Raw genomic sequence first — 18,223 nt, 5'->3', positions numbered from 1 at the left:
AGCTTCCAGTACCAAAGATGGCTACCAATAAGGTAGAGGGAGAGGGTTAGAGAGCTGTTTGGGGGGGGGGATCGGGGAGGTTGGGGGCTAAGGGGGGATCCTACACATCAGCATATATAAATATGCTAAAAAAATTAAGATACCTTTTATTTTAGTACTGGCAGACTTTCTGCCAGTACTTAAAATGGCGGGGACAATTGTGGGGTGGGGAAGGGAAGAAAGCTGTTTGGGAGGGATCAGTGGGCCTGATGTGTCAGGTGAGAGACTGATCTCTACACTAAAGCTAAAATTAACCCTGCAAGCTCCCTACAAGCTACCTAATTAACCCCTTCACTGCTGGGCCTAATGCACGTGTGATGCGCAGCGGAATTTAGCGGCCTTCTAATTACCAAAAAGCAACGCCAAAGCCATACATGTCTGCTATTCCTGAACAAAGGGGATCCCAGAGAAGCTTTTACAACTATTTGTGCCATTATTGCACAAGCTGTTTGTAAATAATTTCAGTGAGAAACCTAAAATTGTGCAAAATGTAACTTTTTTGTTTATTTGAGCGCATTTGGCGGTGAAATAGTGGCATGAAATATACCAAGATGGGCCTAGATCAATACTTGGGGTTGTCTACTACACTACAGCTAAAATTAACCCTAGAAGCTCCCTACAAGCTCCCTAATTAACCCCTTTACTGCTGGGCATTATACACGTATGGTGCGCAGTGGCATTTAGCGGCCTTCTAATTACCAAAAAGCAACACCAAAGCCATATATGTCTGCTATTTATGAACAAAGGGGATCCCAGAGAAGCATTTACAACCATTTATGCCATAATTGCACAAGTTGTTTGTAAATAATTTCAGTGAGAAATCTAAAGTTTGTGAAAAGATTTGTGAAAAAGTGAACAATTTTTTTTATTTGATCTCATTTGGAGGTGAAATGGTGTCATGAAATATACCAAAATGGGCCTAAATCAATATTTTGGGGTGTCTTCTAAAAAAAAATATATACATGTCAAGGGACATCCAGGCATTCCTGACAGATATCAGTGTCCCAATGTAACTAGCGTTAATTTTGAAAAAAAGTGGTTTGGAAATAGCAAAGTGCTACTTGTGTTTATTGCCCTATAACTTGCAAAAAAAGCAAAGAACATGTAAACATTGGGTATTTCTAAACTCAGGAAAAAATTTAGAAACTATTTAGCATGGGTGTTTTTTTTGGTGGTTGTAGATATGTAACAGATTTTGGGGGTCAATGTTAGAAAAAGTTTGTTTTTTCCATTTTTTCATCATTTTATAATTTTTTTTATAGTAAGTAAAAAGATATGATGAAAATAATGGTATCTTTAGAAAGTCCATTTAATGGCGAGAAAAACGGTATATAATATGTGTGGGTACAGTAAATGAGTAAGAGGAAAATTACAGCTAAACACAAACACCGCAGAAATGTAAAAATAGCCCTGGTCCCAAACGGTCAGAAAATGGAAAAGTGTTGTGGTCATAAAGGGGTTAAAAACGTTTCCAATTTACTTCTATTACCAAATTTGCTTTGTTCTCATGTTATTCCTTGTTGAAGAGATACCTATGTAGGTAGCGTGCACATGCCTGAATCACTACATGACAGAAAATAGTGCTGCCATCTTGTGGTCTTGCTGATGTATAACACTGTATGCAGACACATGCACACTCCTGAGCTTACAATCCTTGCTTTTCAACAAACGATAACAAGAAAATGAGTAAATTTGAAAATAGAGGTAAACTGGAAAGTTGTTTAAAATTGTATGTTCTAACTAAATCATGAAAGATTTTTTGGGGATTTATGTCCCTTTAATAGGAAGAAGACCTGTGCTTTTTCTGAGTTACCCACACAAGTAATGGATTTTTTATATACTTTCAGAAAACACCACTAAAGATAGACGCAAAAATTGCAACAACAAAAAAAGAAAAAGCCATTATTTTGTCATTCTATATAGCTTAAATGTGGTAGACAACAGCTTGTCAATCAATATTTATTCAATTCTGAAATAAAAAACATATTTTACAACGGTTCACTTTTCCAAAACAGCAGACTTTAGGATTGCATACCTTGATTGACAAGCATGTAAGCTCATTGGATACAAAGCAAGCGATTAGCCCAGGCAGTGTGCCCCTTTAATTGGGTATTTAGTGTTTAATGTTCATTTAAATTGACATACACATACACACAGAGAAAAAAGACCCGGGGCCTGATCTGCAACCAGATTTAAATTCACTTCATTTTCTGCCTATGTCTTTTTGCCACTTTCTGAAGTTAAAATTTCAAATCACAATCAAACTCAAAATAAAAAAATTCATGATTCAGATAGAGCAGCAATTTTAAACAACTTTCCAATGTGCTTCCATTAACAAAAAGTGCACATTCTTTTTATATTTACACTTTTTGAGTCACCAGATCCTACTGAGCATGTGCAAGAATTCACAGTTTTACATATATGGATTTGTGATTGGCTGATGGCTGTCACATGATACAGGAGGAGTAGAAATATACATAACTTTGACATTTGTCAGAAAAAGATCTACTACTTATTTGAAGTTCAGATTAAGTTTTATTGCATTGTCTTTTTATCATGCATTTGTTGACTATGCAAATCTATATCTATATTTACTGGTCCTTTAAGATAGCAGATATGAAATGTGCTGTGCTGCAGTGCATCGGTAGTAAAGTCTACTCTTATGACTACAGAAATAACATTTGCCAATTACACATTTCTCACATGATTTTGGCATCCACCATCCCAATTGCATCAGTAATACTGAGGGAGAAGAAAAGTCACACACCCAATGACCATATCATGGAATTATTAATATGCAGTACAAGTGACTGTCTTTTACCTTAACTGACATCACTATATTTTACTTATTTACGTCAAAACACAAACAGAACACAATGCTATTGCTTAAGATTTGAAGAGGTTTTGAAAGAGGAGTGTTTGGGCAGGAGAGCATCAACAATTGTTATAAATTCCTAAATGTTTTCACAGTAAGTGTAATGGCATACGCCTCAGAAAGTACAACAGCCCTACAATAATAACAAGGGGTCATCATTAACAGTTTTAAAGGCACAGTCTACTCCAGAATTTGTATTGTTTAAAAAGATAGATAATCATTTTATTACCTATTCCCCAGTTTTGCATAACCAACACGGTTATATTAATATACTATTTATCTCTGTTATTACCTTGTATCCAAAGCCTCTGCAGACTAACCCTTATTTCACAGTTTTTTTTACAATATAATTTTTTTTTTTTTACATTTAAATAGACGGTGTACAGTTTTTCTGATTCAATTCTATGGACTTCAGTTCTGCATTGCGCAAATTCTGTGTTCCTGTTAGGGGCTTAACCCTCTCTGTGCCTCTTCTACTGTATTTTTGTGCTGCTATCTACCTGTACATACCTGCCTATATACTATGAAGCAAACTGGTGCAGCTCACATTTTAGGACATCATGCTGACCCTTTGCAAGAGCGATTAACTGATAATTTAATCCCATCATACATACACAGTGTAACTATTTATTCATATTTCATTGTCTTTTTACCAGGAAGGTCAACCTCAAAAGTCACTGGGACTATAAGGATTATAGAGAAAATTTGCTCAACAAACCAATGCTATTCCTAACAAATGCTAAGAAAATAAACAGCCAATCTGCTTCAGGTAGGAACTGCAATATGCTTTTTTTTGTGTGTGTGTTTTTTTTTCTTTAAACGAAAAAATCCATGTTACTAGCAGGTTAATCAAAATATGCAAAGGTTGACAAGATATTCAGAAAATAAGTGATATAAGATTGTGTTCTGCTTTAATTCAATTACCTTTTCTTCACCCTCCTGAGGACGTGCGGTGAGGTCATAGTAGAAGTACTACACTGCTGGTCCTGAATTGAAACTGCTGCTAATACAATCAACAGCGCTAGTTACACAGCTGAATCATGCTACTAGTGCTGATCATTGTATCAGTGTCAGATTTTTACGACCAGTGGTGCTGTGTGAGGCCTAATTGGTGCTTCTACTATGTGTATAACCCATTTGCACCAGGTTAAAAACATAGCGGTTTAGGGTCTTAAAATGACATGCTTTAATGAATTACAGTATGTATTTTTTTCTTATTTTTTTTACTATAATGGCCGTTTAATTTTACTGTCTATTCATTTTCTGCTGAGTATCTAGGGGGGGGGGCAGCCAAAAAAAATAATATAAATATATATATATATATATATATATATATATATATATATATATATATATATATGTGTGTGTCAGCTGATGAATAGTTTGCACCTCTCCCATACACTGAGCACTGGTCTATTTTGGGGGCCCCCATTTAAAAGCTATTTTAACACAACAGTACTCAAATGTCACAGATTCTTATTTTATAAGATAGAGAGTTGGAATGGCACCTCAACCCATAGAAAATGAACCCTGATACCTAGTACTATGCCCTGGCCACAGATCTTGAAATGGGAGAGATGCAGGACTTAAAGCCACACAGACCAATATCCATACACATACACACACTAAACCTATATATTTGGTGGAAGAATATTACTATGGTGTACCAGTCAGTAAAAAACAATTACTAGCCAGAAAGCTCCATATATACACTCACAAACTCACACACTCTCACTAGTGTAATTATGTCACTCTCCAAATATAAAATCAACTATTGCTATTTGTTTAAACATTTTTAGATGCACAAGTAAGGTCCACTAATTATATTCCTACTCTAAGTAGAGGTACCACACATCTACATAAAATGAAGATACAAAAATAAGGAAAGCAGAAAAGTTAAATTAGTTTATTCATTCTAAATAAATAAAAAATTCAATAGTTTAATTCACAATTGATTGCTTATTAAAACACACACTTATCCACACACGTGCACCAATACACATGTGCAACCATATAAACACATACACAGTCACCCATATAAAAACACACAAGCATGCAACCATACCCCATATATAGCTATATATGTGACTGTGTAGTGTTTTGTTTTTTTAGAAAAAAAAATGCTCAAGAATAGTGTAAAATTTATTTTTATCTCTTTGCAAATACTAAAACCAGGCTCAGTCAGGCAGGCAGGGGAAAAAATAAAAAAATTGTGCTAAAACCTTAAAAAAACCCTTTGCGGTAGTTCCAACCTTGCCTAAGGTTATGCTAAAGTTTTCCAGAATTCCTCTGCCAGACCATTGGTCCTACTGCCCCCTTCACTGCATCTTTCTGGACATCAGATGCTCTGCAGTGTTCTAGTAATGCCACATAACAAAAGTACTTCCTGTTCCACCAGCTATCTAGCACCTGAGTCTCTGTTGTAGTACTGTACTACTATAGCAATGACCCAGAAGCACAGCAGTACTGATCATTACCATAGTCCATAACATAATAGTATATAGTAATGATAATAACCAGAGTATCCTGGCTGGCTCCTTACCTTTCCTGCTGTCCAGACTCAGGAGCAGTTTGACACAGGCTACAGCAGCTGCCCCAGACTGTGGCGGGAGGGAAGACCAGAGTACACAGGGACTGGCTAGTAGTGGCACTGGCTAGTGTGACAGAACGGAAGGTGTTGCCTTACAATCTTCTGCCCGTGGCTCCACCTGACCAGACTCAGCAGAATCACCAATTCACAACAGATTGCCTCTGGTCAGACAGGCTCTGCACTATTTTGACACCACATTATAACGGAGCTCCTGACTGCCACAGACACACTCTGCCTCTATGTTGTCTGTTCAGCCACCGTGCCCAGCTTGCTTAGCCTCTTGATGTATTTCCTCATTTAGTACATGGCAGAGCAGAGTCAGACTCACCATCACAACTGAGCACCTGACTGCCGCAGACATGCTGACGCTCTGCTTCTGTTCATCCACAGTACCCGGCTTGCTCAGCATCTTGATGTATTTCCTCATTTCTGACATCCATGTCCGAAATGAGGAAATCCAATCAAGAGGCTGAGCAAGCCGGGTACGGTGGCTGAACAGAGGCAGAGTGTGTTTACAGCAGTTAGGAGCTCTGTTGTGATTTTGTGTCAAAATAGTGCACATTCACAATTGTGGTTCAGCTTATTCCGGCTCCTACCTTATCTTCTATTGGACTCAGGAGTAGTGACTGACACATGCTGCAGCAGACACAGAGAACTTAGTTTTCAACCCTCCTCACAGCAGTACACTGAGTGTCTGACTCCTCCTCACAGGCTCACCCTCTGTCGGCTCTTTCCTGCGCGGCGTCCAGCCCAGATTGGCTGTGCTCTTGCAGAGGCTGCTTATTGACATAGCCTCTATTGAGCAGTATGGGCCGCGCAAACTTAGAGACTTAATTGTTAAGCACCACTGGGTGGCAGTCTCTAGCGGCTCAATTGCTCAATGCTCTCTATTGCACAAAGGAGGGGGAGCCTCTCCTTCTTTGCGCAATATGCTGTATAGAATCTTGTCGTGCTTTGGATTGTTTTGTTTTTTGCATGGTGGCGATGGCGATGGTGGTGGGGTGGTTTGCTACCTTGGGATACCCAAAAAAAATATATATATAAAAACTTAAAAATGTTTTTTTTTAAAACATTATTAAAAAAGTGTAGTTACACACATAGGACAGGGGAGATGCTGCCTCACATGACAGCATGTCACGTGCATATGCCTGTATGGCTAGCAGTCAATCTATACTGCCATAAGTGTCTGTCTACAACTATCTGATAATGTGACAACTTTGAAAACTATTTATAGTAAGTGTTAATTTGTAAATGTAATAATCAGAAATAATATTGTAAAAAAGAAAATTACTGCAATATACAAATTGGTTTATGACATTTAAAGGGATACTGAACCCAAATTTTTTCTTTTGTGATTCAGATAGAGCATGCAATTTTAAAGGGACAGTCTAGTCAAAATTAAACTTTCATGATTCAGATAGGGCATGCGATTTTAAACAACTTTCCAATTGACTTTTATCATTAAATTTGCTTTGTTCCCTTGGTGGTATTTTTGAAAAGCTAAACATAGGTAGACTCAAACTGATTTCTAAACTGTTGAAAACCGCCCCCTAGCTCAGAGCATTTTGAAAGTTTTTCACAGTTAGACAGTACTAGTTCATGTGAGTCATATAGATAACATTGTGCTCACTCCCGTGGAATTATTTAGGAGTCTGCACTGATTGGCTAAACTGTATGTCTGTCAAAAGCACTAAGATAAGGGGGCAATCTGCAGAGGCTTAGATACAAGCTAATCAAAGAGGTAAAACATATATTAATATAACAGTGCTGGTTATGCAAAACTGTGGAATGGGTAATAAAGGGATTATCTATATTTTTAAACAATAAAAATTCTGGTTTAGACTTTCCCTTTAAGCAACTTTCTATTTACTCCTATTATCATTTTTTCTTCGTTCTCTTGCTATCTTTATTTGAAAAGCAGGAATGTAAATCATAGCAGCCAACCTATTTTAGGTTCATGAAAAATAGCAAAAGGATAATCCCATAATAAAGGTGCTTATATAAAATCTTCAATCCTTTATTGTAACATCGTAAAAACAGCAATTCAATTGCTATTTTTTCGATGTTATAATAAAGGATTGAAGATTTTATATAAGCACCTTCATTTTGAGATTTTCCTTTTGCTATTTTTTATACTGCCTGATGCACCAGTTATCCCATTAGTAGGTAGCTAAAGAATCCGGACACCTGTGGAAAAAGAACTTCCTACAAGAACCATATGGTCAGAGGAGGATGACGTCATGAAAGAGGGCCGAAGACTGGCAGCGGTAATAGTGGCGGAGTCTAACGAGCAGCAAGAAGATTTCAAGGACCAAGGGGTTGAACTGCAAGGGTGAGTACTCACGGAGCAGCGTAAGCGAATGTGCACCTGCCGAGCCACCCGCCAGCTGAGTCTGGAGGCAGTGAGAACAACCGAGCAGTGTTAAAGAAAAAGCAGAGGAGGTAAGCCCTTAATGTAGCCCTTTTACCGACTGTCCACATTGGGCCTATGAAGATTTGATGAGACTATACTATATTATATAGGGATATAGGAATGAGTATTTGCTTGTTACTATTGCATGACTGTCTACGGATATACAGGACATTGGAACATGTTTTGTTTATTTTAGGTTCAGCACCATGGATAGCGCTTGCTTATTGGAGGCTTACATTTACCCACCAATAAGCAAGCATTACCCAGGTTCTCAACCAAAAATGGGCCGGCTCCTATGCATCACATTCCTGCTTTTTAAATAAAAATAGCAAGAAAACAAAGAAAAATTGATAATAGAAAGTTGCTTAAAATTGCATGCTTTATCTGAATCATGAAAGATAAAAAAAAATTGGGTTTAGTGTCCCTTTAATGTACATATGAGCTTTTGTGCCAAGATTATTTTTTTTTAATTCTTATTATTCAAGGAACTCAGGTACAAGACAAAAGCCAATATTGCCACAAAATAGTTGATGCAGAGCATACAACAGTAGTTAAATCAAATGTACATTTTGGTAAGCAGATAACATTACACAACGATTTATTGCAACATATAGAACAGTAGATCCATGACATGTACAGTGTATTAAAACATAGTAGCCATATATAGGTCTACTTAAGCCAAAATTTGCATAATTATGGGACATACTTTTATCAATGTATAGCCATAAGCACTTTGTGAGTGAGGATAATGATTGCATAAAAAGAAAATTAAAATATTGAGACATCCCATGTTGAAGTCTCCTGAGCTCCTTAAAGGGACACTAAACCCAAAAGTTTTCTTTCATGATTCAGATAGAGATTACGATTTTAAACAATATTACAATACACTTCTATTATCTAATTTGCTTCATTCTTTAGATATCCTTTGTTGAAATAGCAATGCATATGGGTGAGCCAATCACACAAGGCATCTATGTGCAGCCACCAATCAGCAGCTACTGAGCCTATCTAGATATACTTTTCAGCAAAGGATAAAAAGTGAATGAAGAAAATTAGATAATAGAAGTAAATTAGAAAGTTGTTTAAAATTACAAGTTCTTTCTAATTCATGAAAGAAAAAATTTGGGTTTCATGTCCCTTTAATTTTCCATTAAACAAACACACAAACAAACAAACCAATATAAAACAAAAACATGAATAAAAGAAGAACAACCAAACCCACATCTTGTTAACTAGCCTCATAGTGTGACAATAAAAGTGTGAATTACAATTGATTCTAAGTGTAAGGTTCTGTCTTGCAGTTAAATAAAGAGAGATCATAACCATCTGTTAGCAAAATAATTCTAGCTTAGCTTTTACCTCTTCATTTTATAGATATCAGTAGGGGTCATCAGAGTACTACTATAGATTCTCAACAGTGGACATAGTTGTGGGTATATAATTTAAACTATAGCTATAAAAATACGTTTTTCAGATACTCCAAAAAGACCTAGAAGTGGATGAACACCAGGGCTATAGAGGCACAAAAATGTTAATACTCTTTTGACATAACAAGCTGAGTATGATATGGTATATGTAGTTTATACAATTCAGCTCCCAATTTGTTGCTAGCCGCACCACAAAATGTGTACTTTCTTCTGCCATGGCCAATACCAAGTTAGTGAGACTTAAGGGGTGAGAGAAAGTACTATTTTGTTGTCAGTTTCTGCGGTAGGTGATGTATACTGCCCTGGGGGTGTTTAGAGATTCCAGTAACCTATCGATTTATATTATTTGCAGAGGATTATTAAAGCTATGGTGTGGATCAAGATTCCTCCCTTTGTATGAAGGGTGTTATAACAAAACAAAAAAAGGAAAAAAGAGAAATAAAAGGAGGGGAGAAAAGAAAAAAAAAGAAAAAACATATATGACCAACAGGGCCACAGTTGAGATCTAACACAAAGCACTAACAATTATACCAGAGAAGATACAGCAGTAGTAAAGCACAGTTCCATTATTCTTGCAATGAAAACGATCAAACCTAACATAAGTCATAGGGGCCTAGTTATCAAGCCGTCAACCTCAAATACGCTGGAATTCCGCAGCGTATTTGTGGCGAGGCTGATTCGCCTTAGTTATCAAAGGCTTCAGACCGGCAAAAGTAGACTTTTGTGACGTAAGCTTCGATCCGCCAGACTCCGTCCGACACAGATCGATTCTTACGTCACTCCAGATGTTCCGCACACAAGTGCGGCACAATCTCACTACTTTTGCTAGTTATCAAAAAACTAGCAGGTACGCTCGGCACTTTTACGGCCCAGCGTACCTGGTTTTCAATCCGCCAGCCTGGAGGCGGCAGATCCCATAGGAATCAATGGGAGTCTGACCATAGCGAAAGTTCATGTTCGCTGCTGCCAGACATCCCATTGATTCCTATGGGAGCTGTCTACACCTAACACCCTAACATGTACCCCGAGTCTAAACACCCCTAATCTGCCCCCCCTACACCGCCGCAACTAAATAAAGTTATTACCCCCTAAACCGCCGCTCCCGGAGCCCACCGCAACTATAATAAATGTCTTAACCCCTAAACCGCCGCTCCCGGAGCCCACCGCCACCTACATTATACCTATTAACCCCTATCCTGCCCCCCCTATACCGCCGCCCTCTGTAATAAAGTTATTAACCCCTATCCTGCTGATCCCGCACCTCGCCGCAAATAAATAAATAGTTTAACCCCTAAACCGCCGCTCCCTGAACCCGCCGCAACCTATCTTAAATTTATTAACCCCTATCCTGCCCCCCCTACACCGTCGCCACCTATAATAAATTTATTAACCCCTATCCTGCCCCCCACTACACCGCCGCCACTGTAATAAAATTATTAACCCCTAAACCTAAGTCTAACACTAACCCTAACACCCTCCTAACTTAAATATTAATTAAATACATCTAAATCATATTTATATTATTAACTAAGTTAATCCTATTTAAAACTAAATACTTACCTGTAAAATAAACCCTAATATAGCTACAATATAATTAATAATTACATTGTAGCTATCTTAGGATTTATATTTATTTTACAGGTAACTTTGTATTTATTTTAGCTAGTTAGAATAGTTATTAAATAGTTATTAACTATTTAATAACTACCTAGCTAAAAGAAATACAAAATTACCTGTAAAATAAATCCTAACCTAAGTTACAATTAAACCTAACACTACACTATCATTAAATTAATTAATTAAACTACCTACAAATAACTACAATTAAATACAATTACATAAACTAACTAAAGTACAAAAATTAAAAAAAGCTAAGTTACAAAAAATAAAAAATAAAAGTTACAAACATTTAAAAACATATTACAACAATTTTAAGCTACTTACACCTAATCTAAGCCCCCTAATAAAATAACAACCCCCCCCAAAATAAAAAAAATGCCCTACCCTATTCTACATTAAAAAGTAAACAGCTCTTTTGCCTTACCAGCCCTTAAAAGGGCCTTTTGTGGGGGCATGCCCCAAAGTTCAGCTCTTTTGCCTGTAAAAGAAAAATACAACCCCCCCCAACATTAAAACCCACCACCCATATACCCCTAATCTAACCCAAACCCCCCTTAAAATAACCTAACACTGATCCCCTGAAGATCATCCTACCTTTAGTTGTCTTCACTCAGCCGAGCCACCGATGGAACTGAAGAGGACATCCGGACCGGCAGAAGTGATCCTCCAAGGGGCGCTGAAGAAATCTTCCATCCGATGAAGTGATCCTCCAAGCGGCGCTGAAGAAATCTTCCATCCGGGCGAGGTCATCTTCCAAGAGGCGCTGAAGAAGTTTTCTATCCGGGCGAGGTCATCGTCGAAGCCGGGTCTTGAATCTTCATCCCGCCGACGCGGAACATCCTCCTTTCCCGACAAACTACCGACGAATGAAGGCTCCTTTAAGGGACGTCATCCAAGATGGCGTCCCTTCAATTCCGATTGGCTGATAGGATTCTATCAGCCAATCGGAATTAAGGTAGGAAAAATCTGATTGGCTGATGGAATCAGCCAATCAGATTCAAGTTCAATCCGATTGGCTGATCCAATCAGCCAATCAGATTGAGCTCGCATTCTATTGGCTGTTCCGATCAGCCAATAGAATGCGGCTGGTTCAGGGAGCGGCGGTTTAGGGGTTAAACAATTTTTTTATTTGCGGCGAGGTGCGGGATCAGCAGGATAGGGGTTAATAACTTTATTACAGAGGGCGGCAGGATAGGGGTTACTAGGTATTATGTAGGTGGCAGCGGTGTCCGGGAGCGGCGGTTTAGGGGTTAATACATTTATAAGACTTGCGGCGGGGTCTAGGAGCGGTGGTTTAGGGGTTAATACATTTTTAATAGTTGCGGCGGGGTCTAGGAGTGGCAGTTTAGGGGTTAGTAACTTTATTAAGTTGCGGGGGGCTCCGGGGGCGCCGGTATAGGGGGTAGAACAGTGCAGTTTAGTGTGGGTGCTTAGTGACAGGCTAGCAAGAAAGCTGTCAGACAGCCGAAGAGCAGCGAGATCGGATGAGTGATAACTCTCACAGTCCGCTGCTCATCGCCCCGCGGCTTTTTGACAGCTTTTTTTGATAACTTAGGCGTATTTTTTCAGGTCCGCGGCGGCGATGTGAGGCGAGCTTAGGCGGGCGTATTGGGCCGGCGAAGGCAGAAATGTTGACGGCTTGATAACTACCCCCCTGAGTATCAAAGTGTGCTGATCAGGACAGAGAGTTTATCCAATTCCTATACGCATTAGCAAGGAGTAACAGTACTTCCAGACCAGTCGAGGTAAATATTTGTGACAGTAATTTAGGGAGTTGGGCAGGAGAGTCCCATTAGTCGGTGTGCAATGAGTTGAAAGGCTCATAAACTGACCCGAATCAGGTATGAGCTGCAGCTGAGTCGCCAGTCGTTGCGGATCTCTGTGCGATACTTTGCCATGTGACCGATATATAGCATGTGAAGTTGGATAGAAATCTGGGAATTTCAGAAGGTCTGTGTGGATCCAAACAGCGTTCGACTCCTCCGATTTTCATATGTCTCACAGATCAGCCGTCTGACCGCACTCCGCAAGAGCTGTAGCAAGATCTCCCTTCAGCGCTGATCCCAGTTTGCGGCTAGAGTCATTCTCCAGTGAGATGGGTGTACCGATGTTAAACGGCCCCTCTTCGTTACCTCCTGAGTCAAACTCATCGCTGTCCAGTCGTGCTGTGTCCCAGAGAAAATGGTGCCAAGGTAGGTTTGGGGACAGAGAGTCTTCCTTAACATGGACAAGGGCAATGATTAGAGGTAATTGAGGTACCTGAAGGGACCGCCCAGCAGGATTTCATGAGGTTATCCAAATGTGGTAGGAATATAGCTGGTAATTAAAGAGAGTCCATCTCTAAGGGGTAGAAGACACCGTTGTTCATGTCCCTTAGTTATATCTTTTTAGTGCTTTTCGGGGGAGAGAAAGGTGTTCGTTCCTCTATCCACAAACGTTCTCGGACACAGAAAATTGTCAAGAGAGACGTGGATAGCATCAGATTAAGGCTGCAAAAAGATTGTTTTCAGAGAGCTTCAATATCATGCTGCCATTTTGATGTGCCGCCCACCGGAAGTTCCTCAAGATTTAATTTTTATTTAACCAGGTCTGTTCTGTCTCTCTAGCCTGTGTTTCTACTTTTCTAAAATAAAATTCAGATATTACAGCCCATATCGCAATAAAAATAAACTTTAAAGTTGTCATTTTAAGCTAAGTTTAAATTCACTTATATTATTAAATTCACTTGGTTCTTTAGTATACTGTGTTGAAAAGAATATGTACATATCCTCAGCAGCACCAATGCACTACTGGGAGCTAGCTGGTGATTAGCGCCTACACACATTTGTCACTTGTCATTGGCTCACCAGATGTGTTCAGCTAGTTCCCAGTAGTGCACTGCTACTCTGGAGATAACATTAACTATGTGTTTAATCCATTGGCAGGGGTTAAACACATAGCGTATTTTATTTTTGCACTGTTGCTTGTATATAACTTGTTAGGGCAATTTCCTTTTGTACTTATATGTTCATTTAAGAAGCTTTGTGTTATAGCTCAATATTCTATTAGCATATAACAATATATTTACAGTTAACATACAATGTGTATCAGTGTGAATTTGATTTAAATCAAATCAATTTAAATCACTAGTCAGTAAGACTTGATTTAAATTGTGGTATTCTACAGGAATTTTTAAATTATTGTGAGGTGAACTATCTCAGTTTAATAGGTTAATCATTCTAATTTGGATAACTAAATAATCATTATCTTAATAATAATTTAAATTGAACTATTTAACTAAAACAATAACATTATATAGCATATGTTATATATTCTTGTATTTGCTTAAACATTCATGTTTGTTAACTGATGTAGTTAAACAAAATGGGCGCACAATAAATAACCAGCTATTACAAGTGTTTGGTTATTGCTACCGTGAGTTCGCAGTAGCAATTAGCGCTCTGAAAACTAACCAGAGATCAAATTTCATTTTATAAATGTCCCCCAATTGCCCCACAAATTAAAAATAAAATAAAAAATTTAAGCATAAAACAGAAAAAGAAAACTGCACTGAGCAGATTTTGGGGGCTAAAGTTGTAGGGTGTATGCTTATATACATATATATTTATGTGTTAATGTGTGTATATTCACATAATAACACACACACATATATATATATATATATATATATACACACAGTATATACATATATATTTACACTTTGCTGCCATTGCTGCACGAATTACCCCCTTCTCTGTGCTAGGTACTCATGCCATGTCTCACATGAGAACGAGGCTCCAAATTGGAGCCTATGAAAGCATGTTCTAGTGAGCGCAATGCTTCACAGCATTGGGAATGCAAGCTCGCATTTGCATTTCTCTCAACTTATAATACTAGCTCACATTAGCGTGCACTGGTATTACTCAGAGGAGCGCAAATATCACTTTCACAAAAGCGATATTTAGCGCTCCTCTGAGTAATACCAGTGCACGCTAATGTGAGCTAGTATTATAAGTCATTGGGAATGCAAGCTCGCATTTTCATTTCTCTCAACTTATAATACTAGCTCACATTAGCATGCACTGGTATTACTCAGAGGAACACAAATATCACTTTCACAAAAGCGATATTTAGCGCTCCATTTGTAATCTGGCCTAATATCTTTAAAAAACTTAGACTGACTACATAGAGCCAGATAATAGAGAAACCAGCAAATCATTCATAGCTCATATACAAAATGTATCCTTAAGATACATAAAACATGATAAAAGTTCCACAGCTTGTTACATGTCCCGTCTTACGTGTTCCGGCAGTATTGCCTTATTCATAGACTACAGCCAGCTCCACTGCGTTCTGCGCCTCACTCATATTCATCTTCTTGTTTGTTCATAATGTTTGGATAATCATAATCTGTGCAGACACAAATTCACAATTTTAAGAACCGCAAAAACCAAGCGTCTGTGATAATATCTTCTACATAAAAAAATTGCCCAAAATAATTTTACAACATACTCTGGGAGAGCATAACATTGTGAAGGGATTCATGAAATTTATTTGCCAAAAGTATAAACATTGCAGCCATGAAAATACAGCCTTGTACTACATAATTAAAAACAAATATTAATTCCACTTATAACCTGTGGACTATAATGTATCTTAAAGGGATACTAAACCCAAATGTTTTCTTTCATGATTCAGATAGAGCATGCAATTTTAAGCAACTTTCTAATTAAAAACCTATTATCAATTTTTCTTCAATCTTTTGCTATCTTTAGAGAACGAAGAAAAATTGATAATAATAGTGTAATGAATATATCATAATGGTTTGTTCCAGTTGTTGCAGTTCATATATTCTAACACTAGGGACAAGCATGAGGTATAACAGTGAAATAGATGTGTTATCTTCAGTTAATAAAAAGTTCTTGAAGTTGAACAATGGTGCCTTCATGAGTTCTGTGCATTCTATAACAGGAGATCTTTACATGGTGTCAGAAGTAAACAGATTTATTTCAGTTTGATTGTCATGGCTGCAAGCAGACAGCAAGTGCCTCCTATGGACTTTGATAAAGGCAATGTATGTGAGCACTGGACAAGATGGAGAGAGCTCATGGAATTATTATTTGCTGGCCCTGATGCTGACAAGTGGACACAGGAGCAGAAGGCTGCACAGTTTCTCATTGGCATTGGAGAGAAAGGCAGAGATATTTGCAGATCATGGAGTGCAAGTGGAGCTATATCTGCTGAAGGTAAAAAGGATCCCAATGTGTTATTTGAGAAATTTGAGGCATACTGTAATCCTAAGAAAAACATAACTGTACAGAGAAAGGTGTTTAATGAAAGACATCAGGGTAAAACAGAATCTATAGATGAGTGGGTCACACAGCTACATCTCATAGCTAAAGACTGTGCCTTTCAGGACTGTGATGATATGATAAAAAGATAGAATTGTGATGGGATCAAATTCTAGAGAAGTACAGGAAAAATTACTGCTAGAAGAGGATCTAACCATAAACTCTGCAGTAAAAATAGCTAGAGCATATGAAACATCTAGAACTCACATGCAGTTAATTCATAGTGACACAGAAGTCTTACACATGGTGCAAAGGAAAAGTGAAAGTAATCTGATTCATAGCAGAAAAGCAAATAACCTGCAGGATTGTGCAGAGCAAACTCTTTACAGAAGCTGTACTAAATGTGGTACAAAACACACTAAGAATACACAGTGTCCAGCACAGGGAAAAATATGCTACAAATGTCAGAAAAACAACCATTTTGCCAGGGTGTGCAGAAACAACACTATAAAGTATAGGAAGTCAGTGAATCAAGCGGAGCAAGATGAAAATGAAACTGATAGTGACATTGATCAAAGTACAATATTTCTAGCTATAGTGGATAAAACAAATGTAGAACAAGATGAAGTATATGTTGAGTTTCTCGTGAGCACACAAAACATACCAATTAAATTCAAGATTGATACAGGTGCACAAGTAAATTGCATTCCTGCTAGCACATATTATGACAAACTGGCAAACATATGTGAGCTTGCAAAGTCTGGTCTGTCAAAACTTGTTGGTTATGGAGGACACCGGCTACATGTACTGGGAAAGTGCTTATATCAATGCATGTTACAAAACAAAAAACTTAATTTGGAATTTTATGTTATAGACACCCCAGCAAAGCCTGTTTTAGGGTTAAGTGCCTGCAAACAGCTAAATCTTATAAAAATAGTCATGACTGTTGATCAGTATAACAAAGGTTTATCTAAGCAACAAGTTGAGGAACTATTTTCAGATGTGTTTCAAGGGCTAGGTTGTTTGCCTGGTGAATGCAGCATTAAACTAAAACCAGATGCACATCCAGTAATTCATTCACCAAGAAGGATTCCAATTGCCATAAAAGACAAACTCAAAGAGGAACTGGATCACATGGTAAATTTAGGAGTGCTGGAAAAAGTAGATGAGCCCACTGAGTGGGTGAGTTCAATGGTTGCAGTAGAAAAGAAAAACTCAGGTGCTTTAAGAATTTGCATTGATCCAAGAGATTTAAACAGAGAAATCATGTGAGAACACTACAGTTTACCAACTCTAGATGACATCACACACAAGTTAGCACATGCAAAATTATTCAGCGTATTAGATGCTCAGTCAGGATATTGGCAGCTCAAATTAGATGAACAGAGCAGCAGGCTCACCAATTTTAATTCGCCATTTGGAAGATGGCGCTTTACTAGAGTTCCCTTTGGTATTGCCTTAGCACAAGAAATATTTCAGAAAAAAGCACATGAAACCATTGAAGGCCTTCATGGTGTAGATGTAATCATAGATGATCTTCTGGTATATGGATCTACACGGAAAGAACATGATCAAAATCTGTGTGCACTATTGGAACGGTGTCGAGAGAGAAACATGAAGTTAAACCCAGGTAAAATGCAAATCGGTGTTACCCAAGTTAAATATTTTGGTCATATTCTGTCACAAGATGGGCTAAAAGCAGACCCAGAGAAAATAGCAGCAATACAAGATCTGGATCCTCCTACCTCTAAGAAGGAATTAGAAACCATTCTGGGTATGTTTAATTATCTGTCAAGGTTTGTTCCTGGACTAGCAGAAGCTACAGCTCCACTAAGAGAACTACTCCAAAAGCATGCACTATGGAGCTGGAATGACTCAATAAATAATGTTTTTGAAGATGTCAAAGGTCTTATTGTGCGTTCATCAGAAACTGGATTACAATATTTTGACCCCAAGAAGGAGGTAACAATACAGGCTGATGCCTCTCAG

At 38.1% G+C, this 18,223-nt stretch overlaps 1 protein-coding gene across 1 annotated transcript in view; it reads left to right on the top strand.

The window, feature by feature from the left end:
- The window catches only part of MEDAG (mesenteric estrogen dependent adipogenesis), a 76,134-nt gene that overhangs the window by 13,526 nt on the left and 44,385 nt on the right, over positions 1-18,223 (top strand). The window contains exon 2 of the mRNA XM_053708469.1: positions 3,571-3,683. Within this exon, the coding sequence (XP_053564444.1) occupies positions 3,571-3,683 (113 nt within the window). The remainder of the gene's footprint in view (positions 1-3,570; positions 3,684-18,223) is intronic.

Source organism: Bombina bombina, chromosome 3, assembly GCF_027579735.1.
Source record: "Bombina bombina isolate aBomBom1 chromosome 3, aBomBom1.pri, whole genome shotgun sequence".
NCBI classification, from domain to species: Eukaryota; Metazoa; Chordata; class Amphibia; order Anura; family Bombinatoridae; genus Bombina; species Bombina bombina.
Note: the sequence above shows the minus strand (reverse complement) of the source record. Positions and strands in the feature narration are given on the sequence as shown.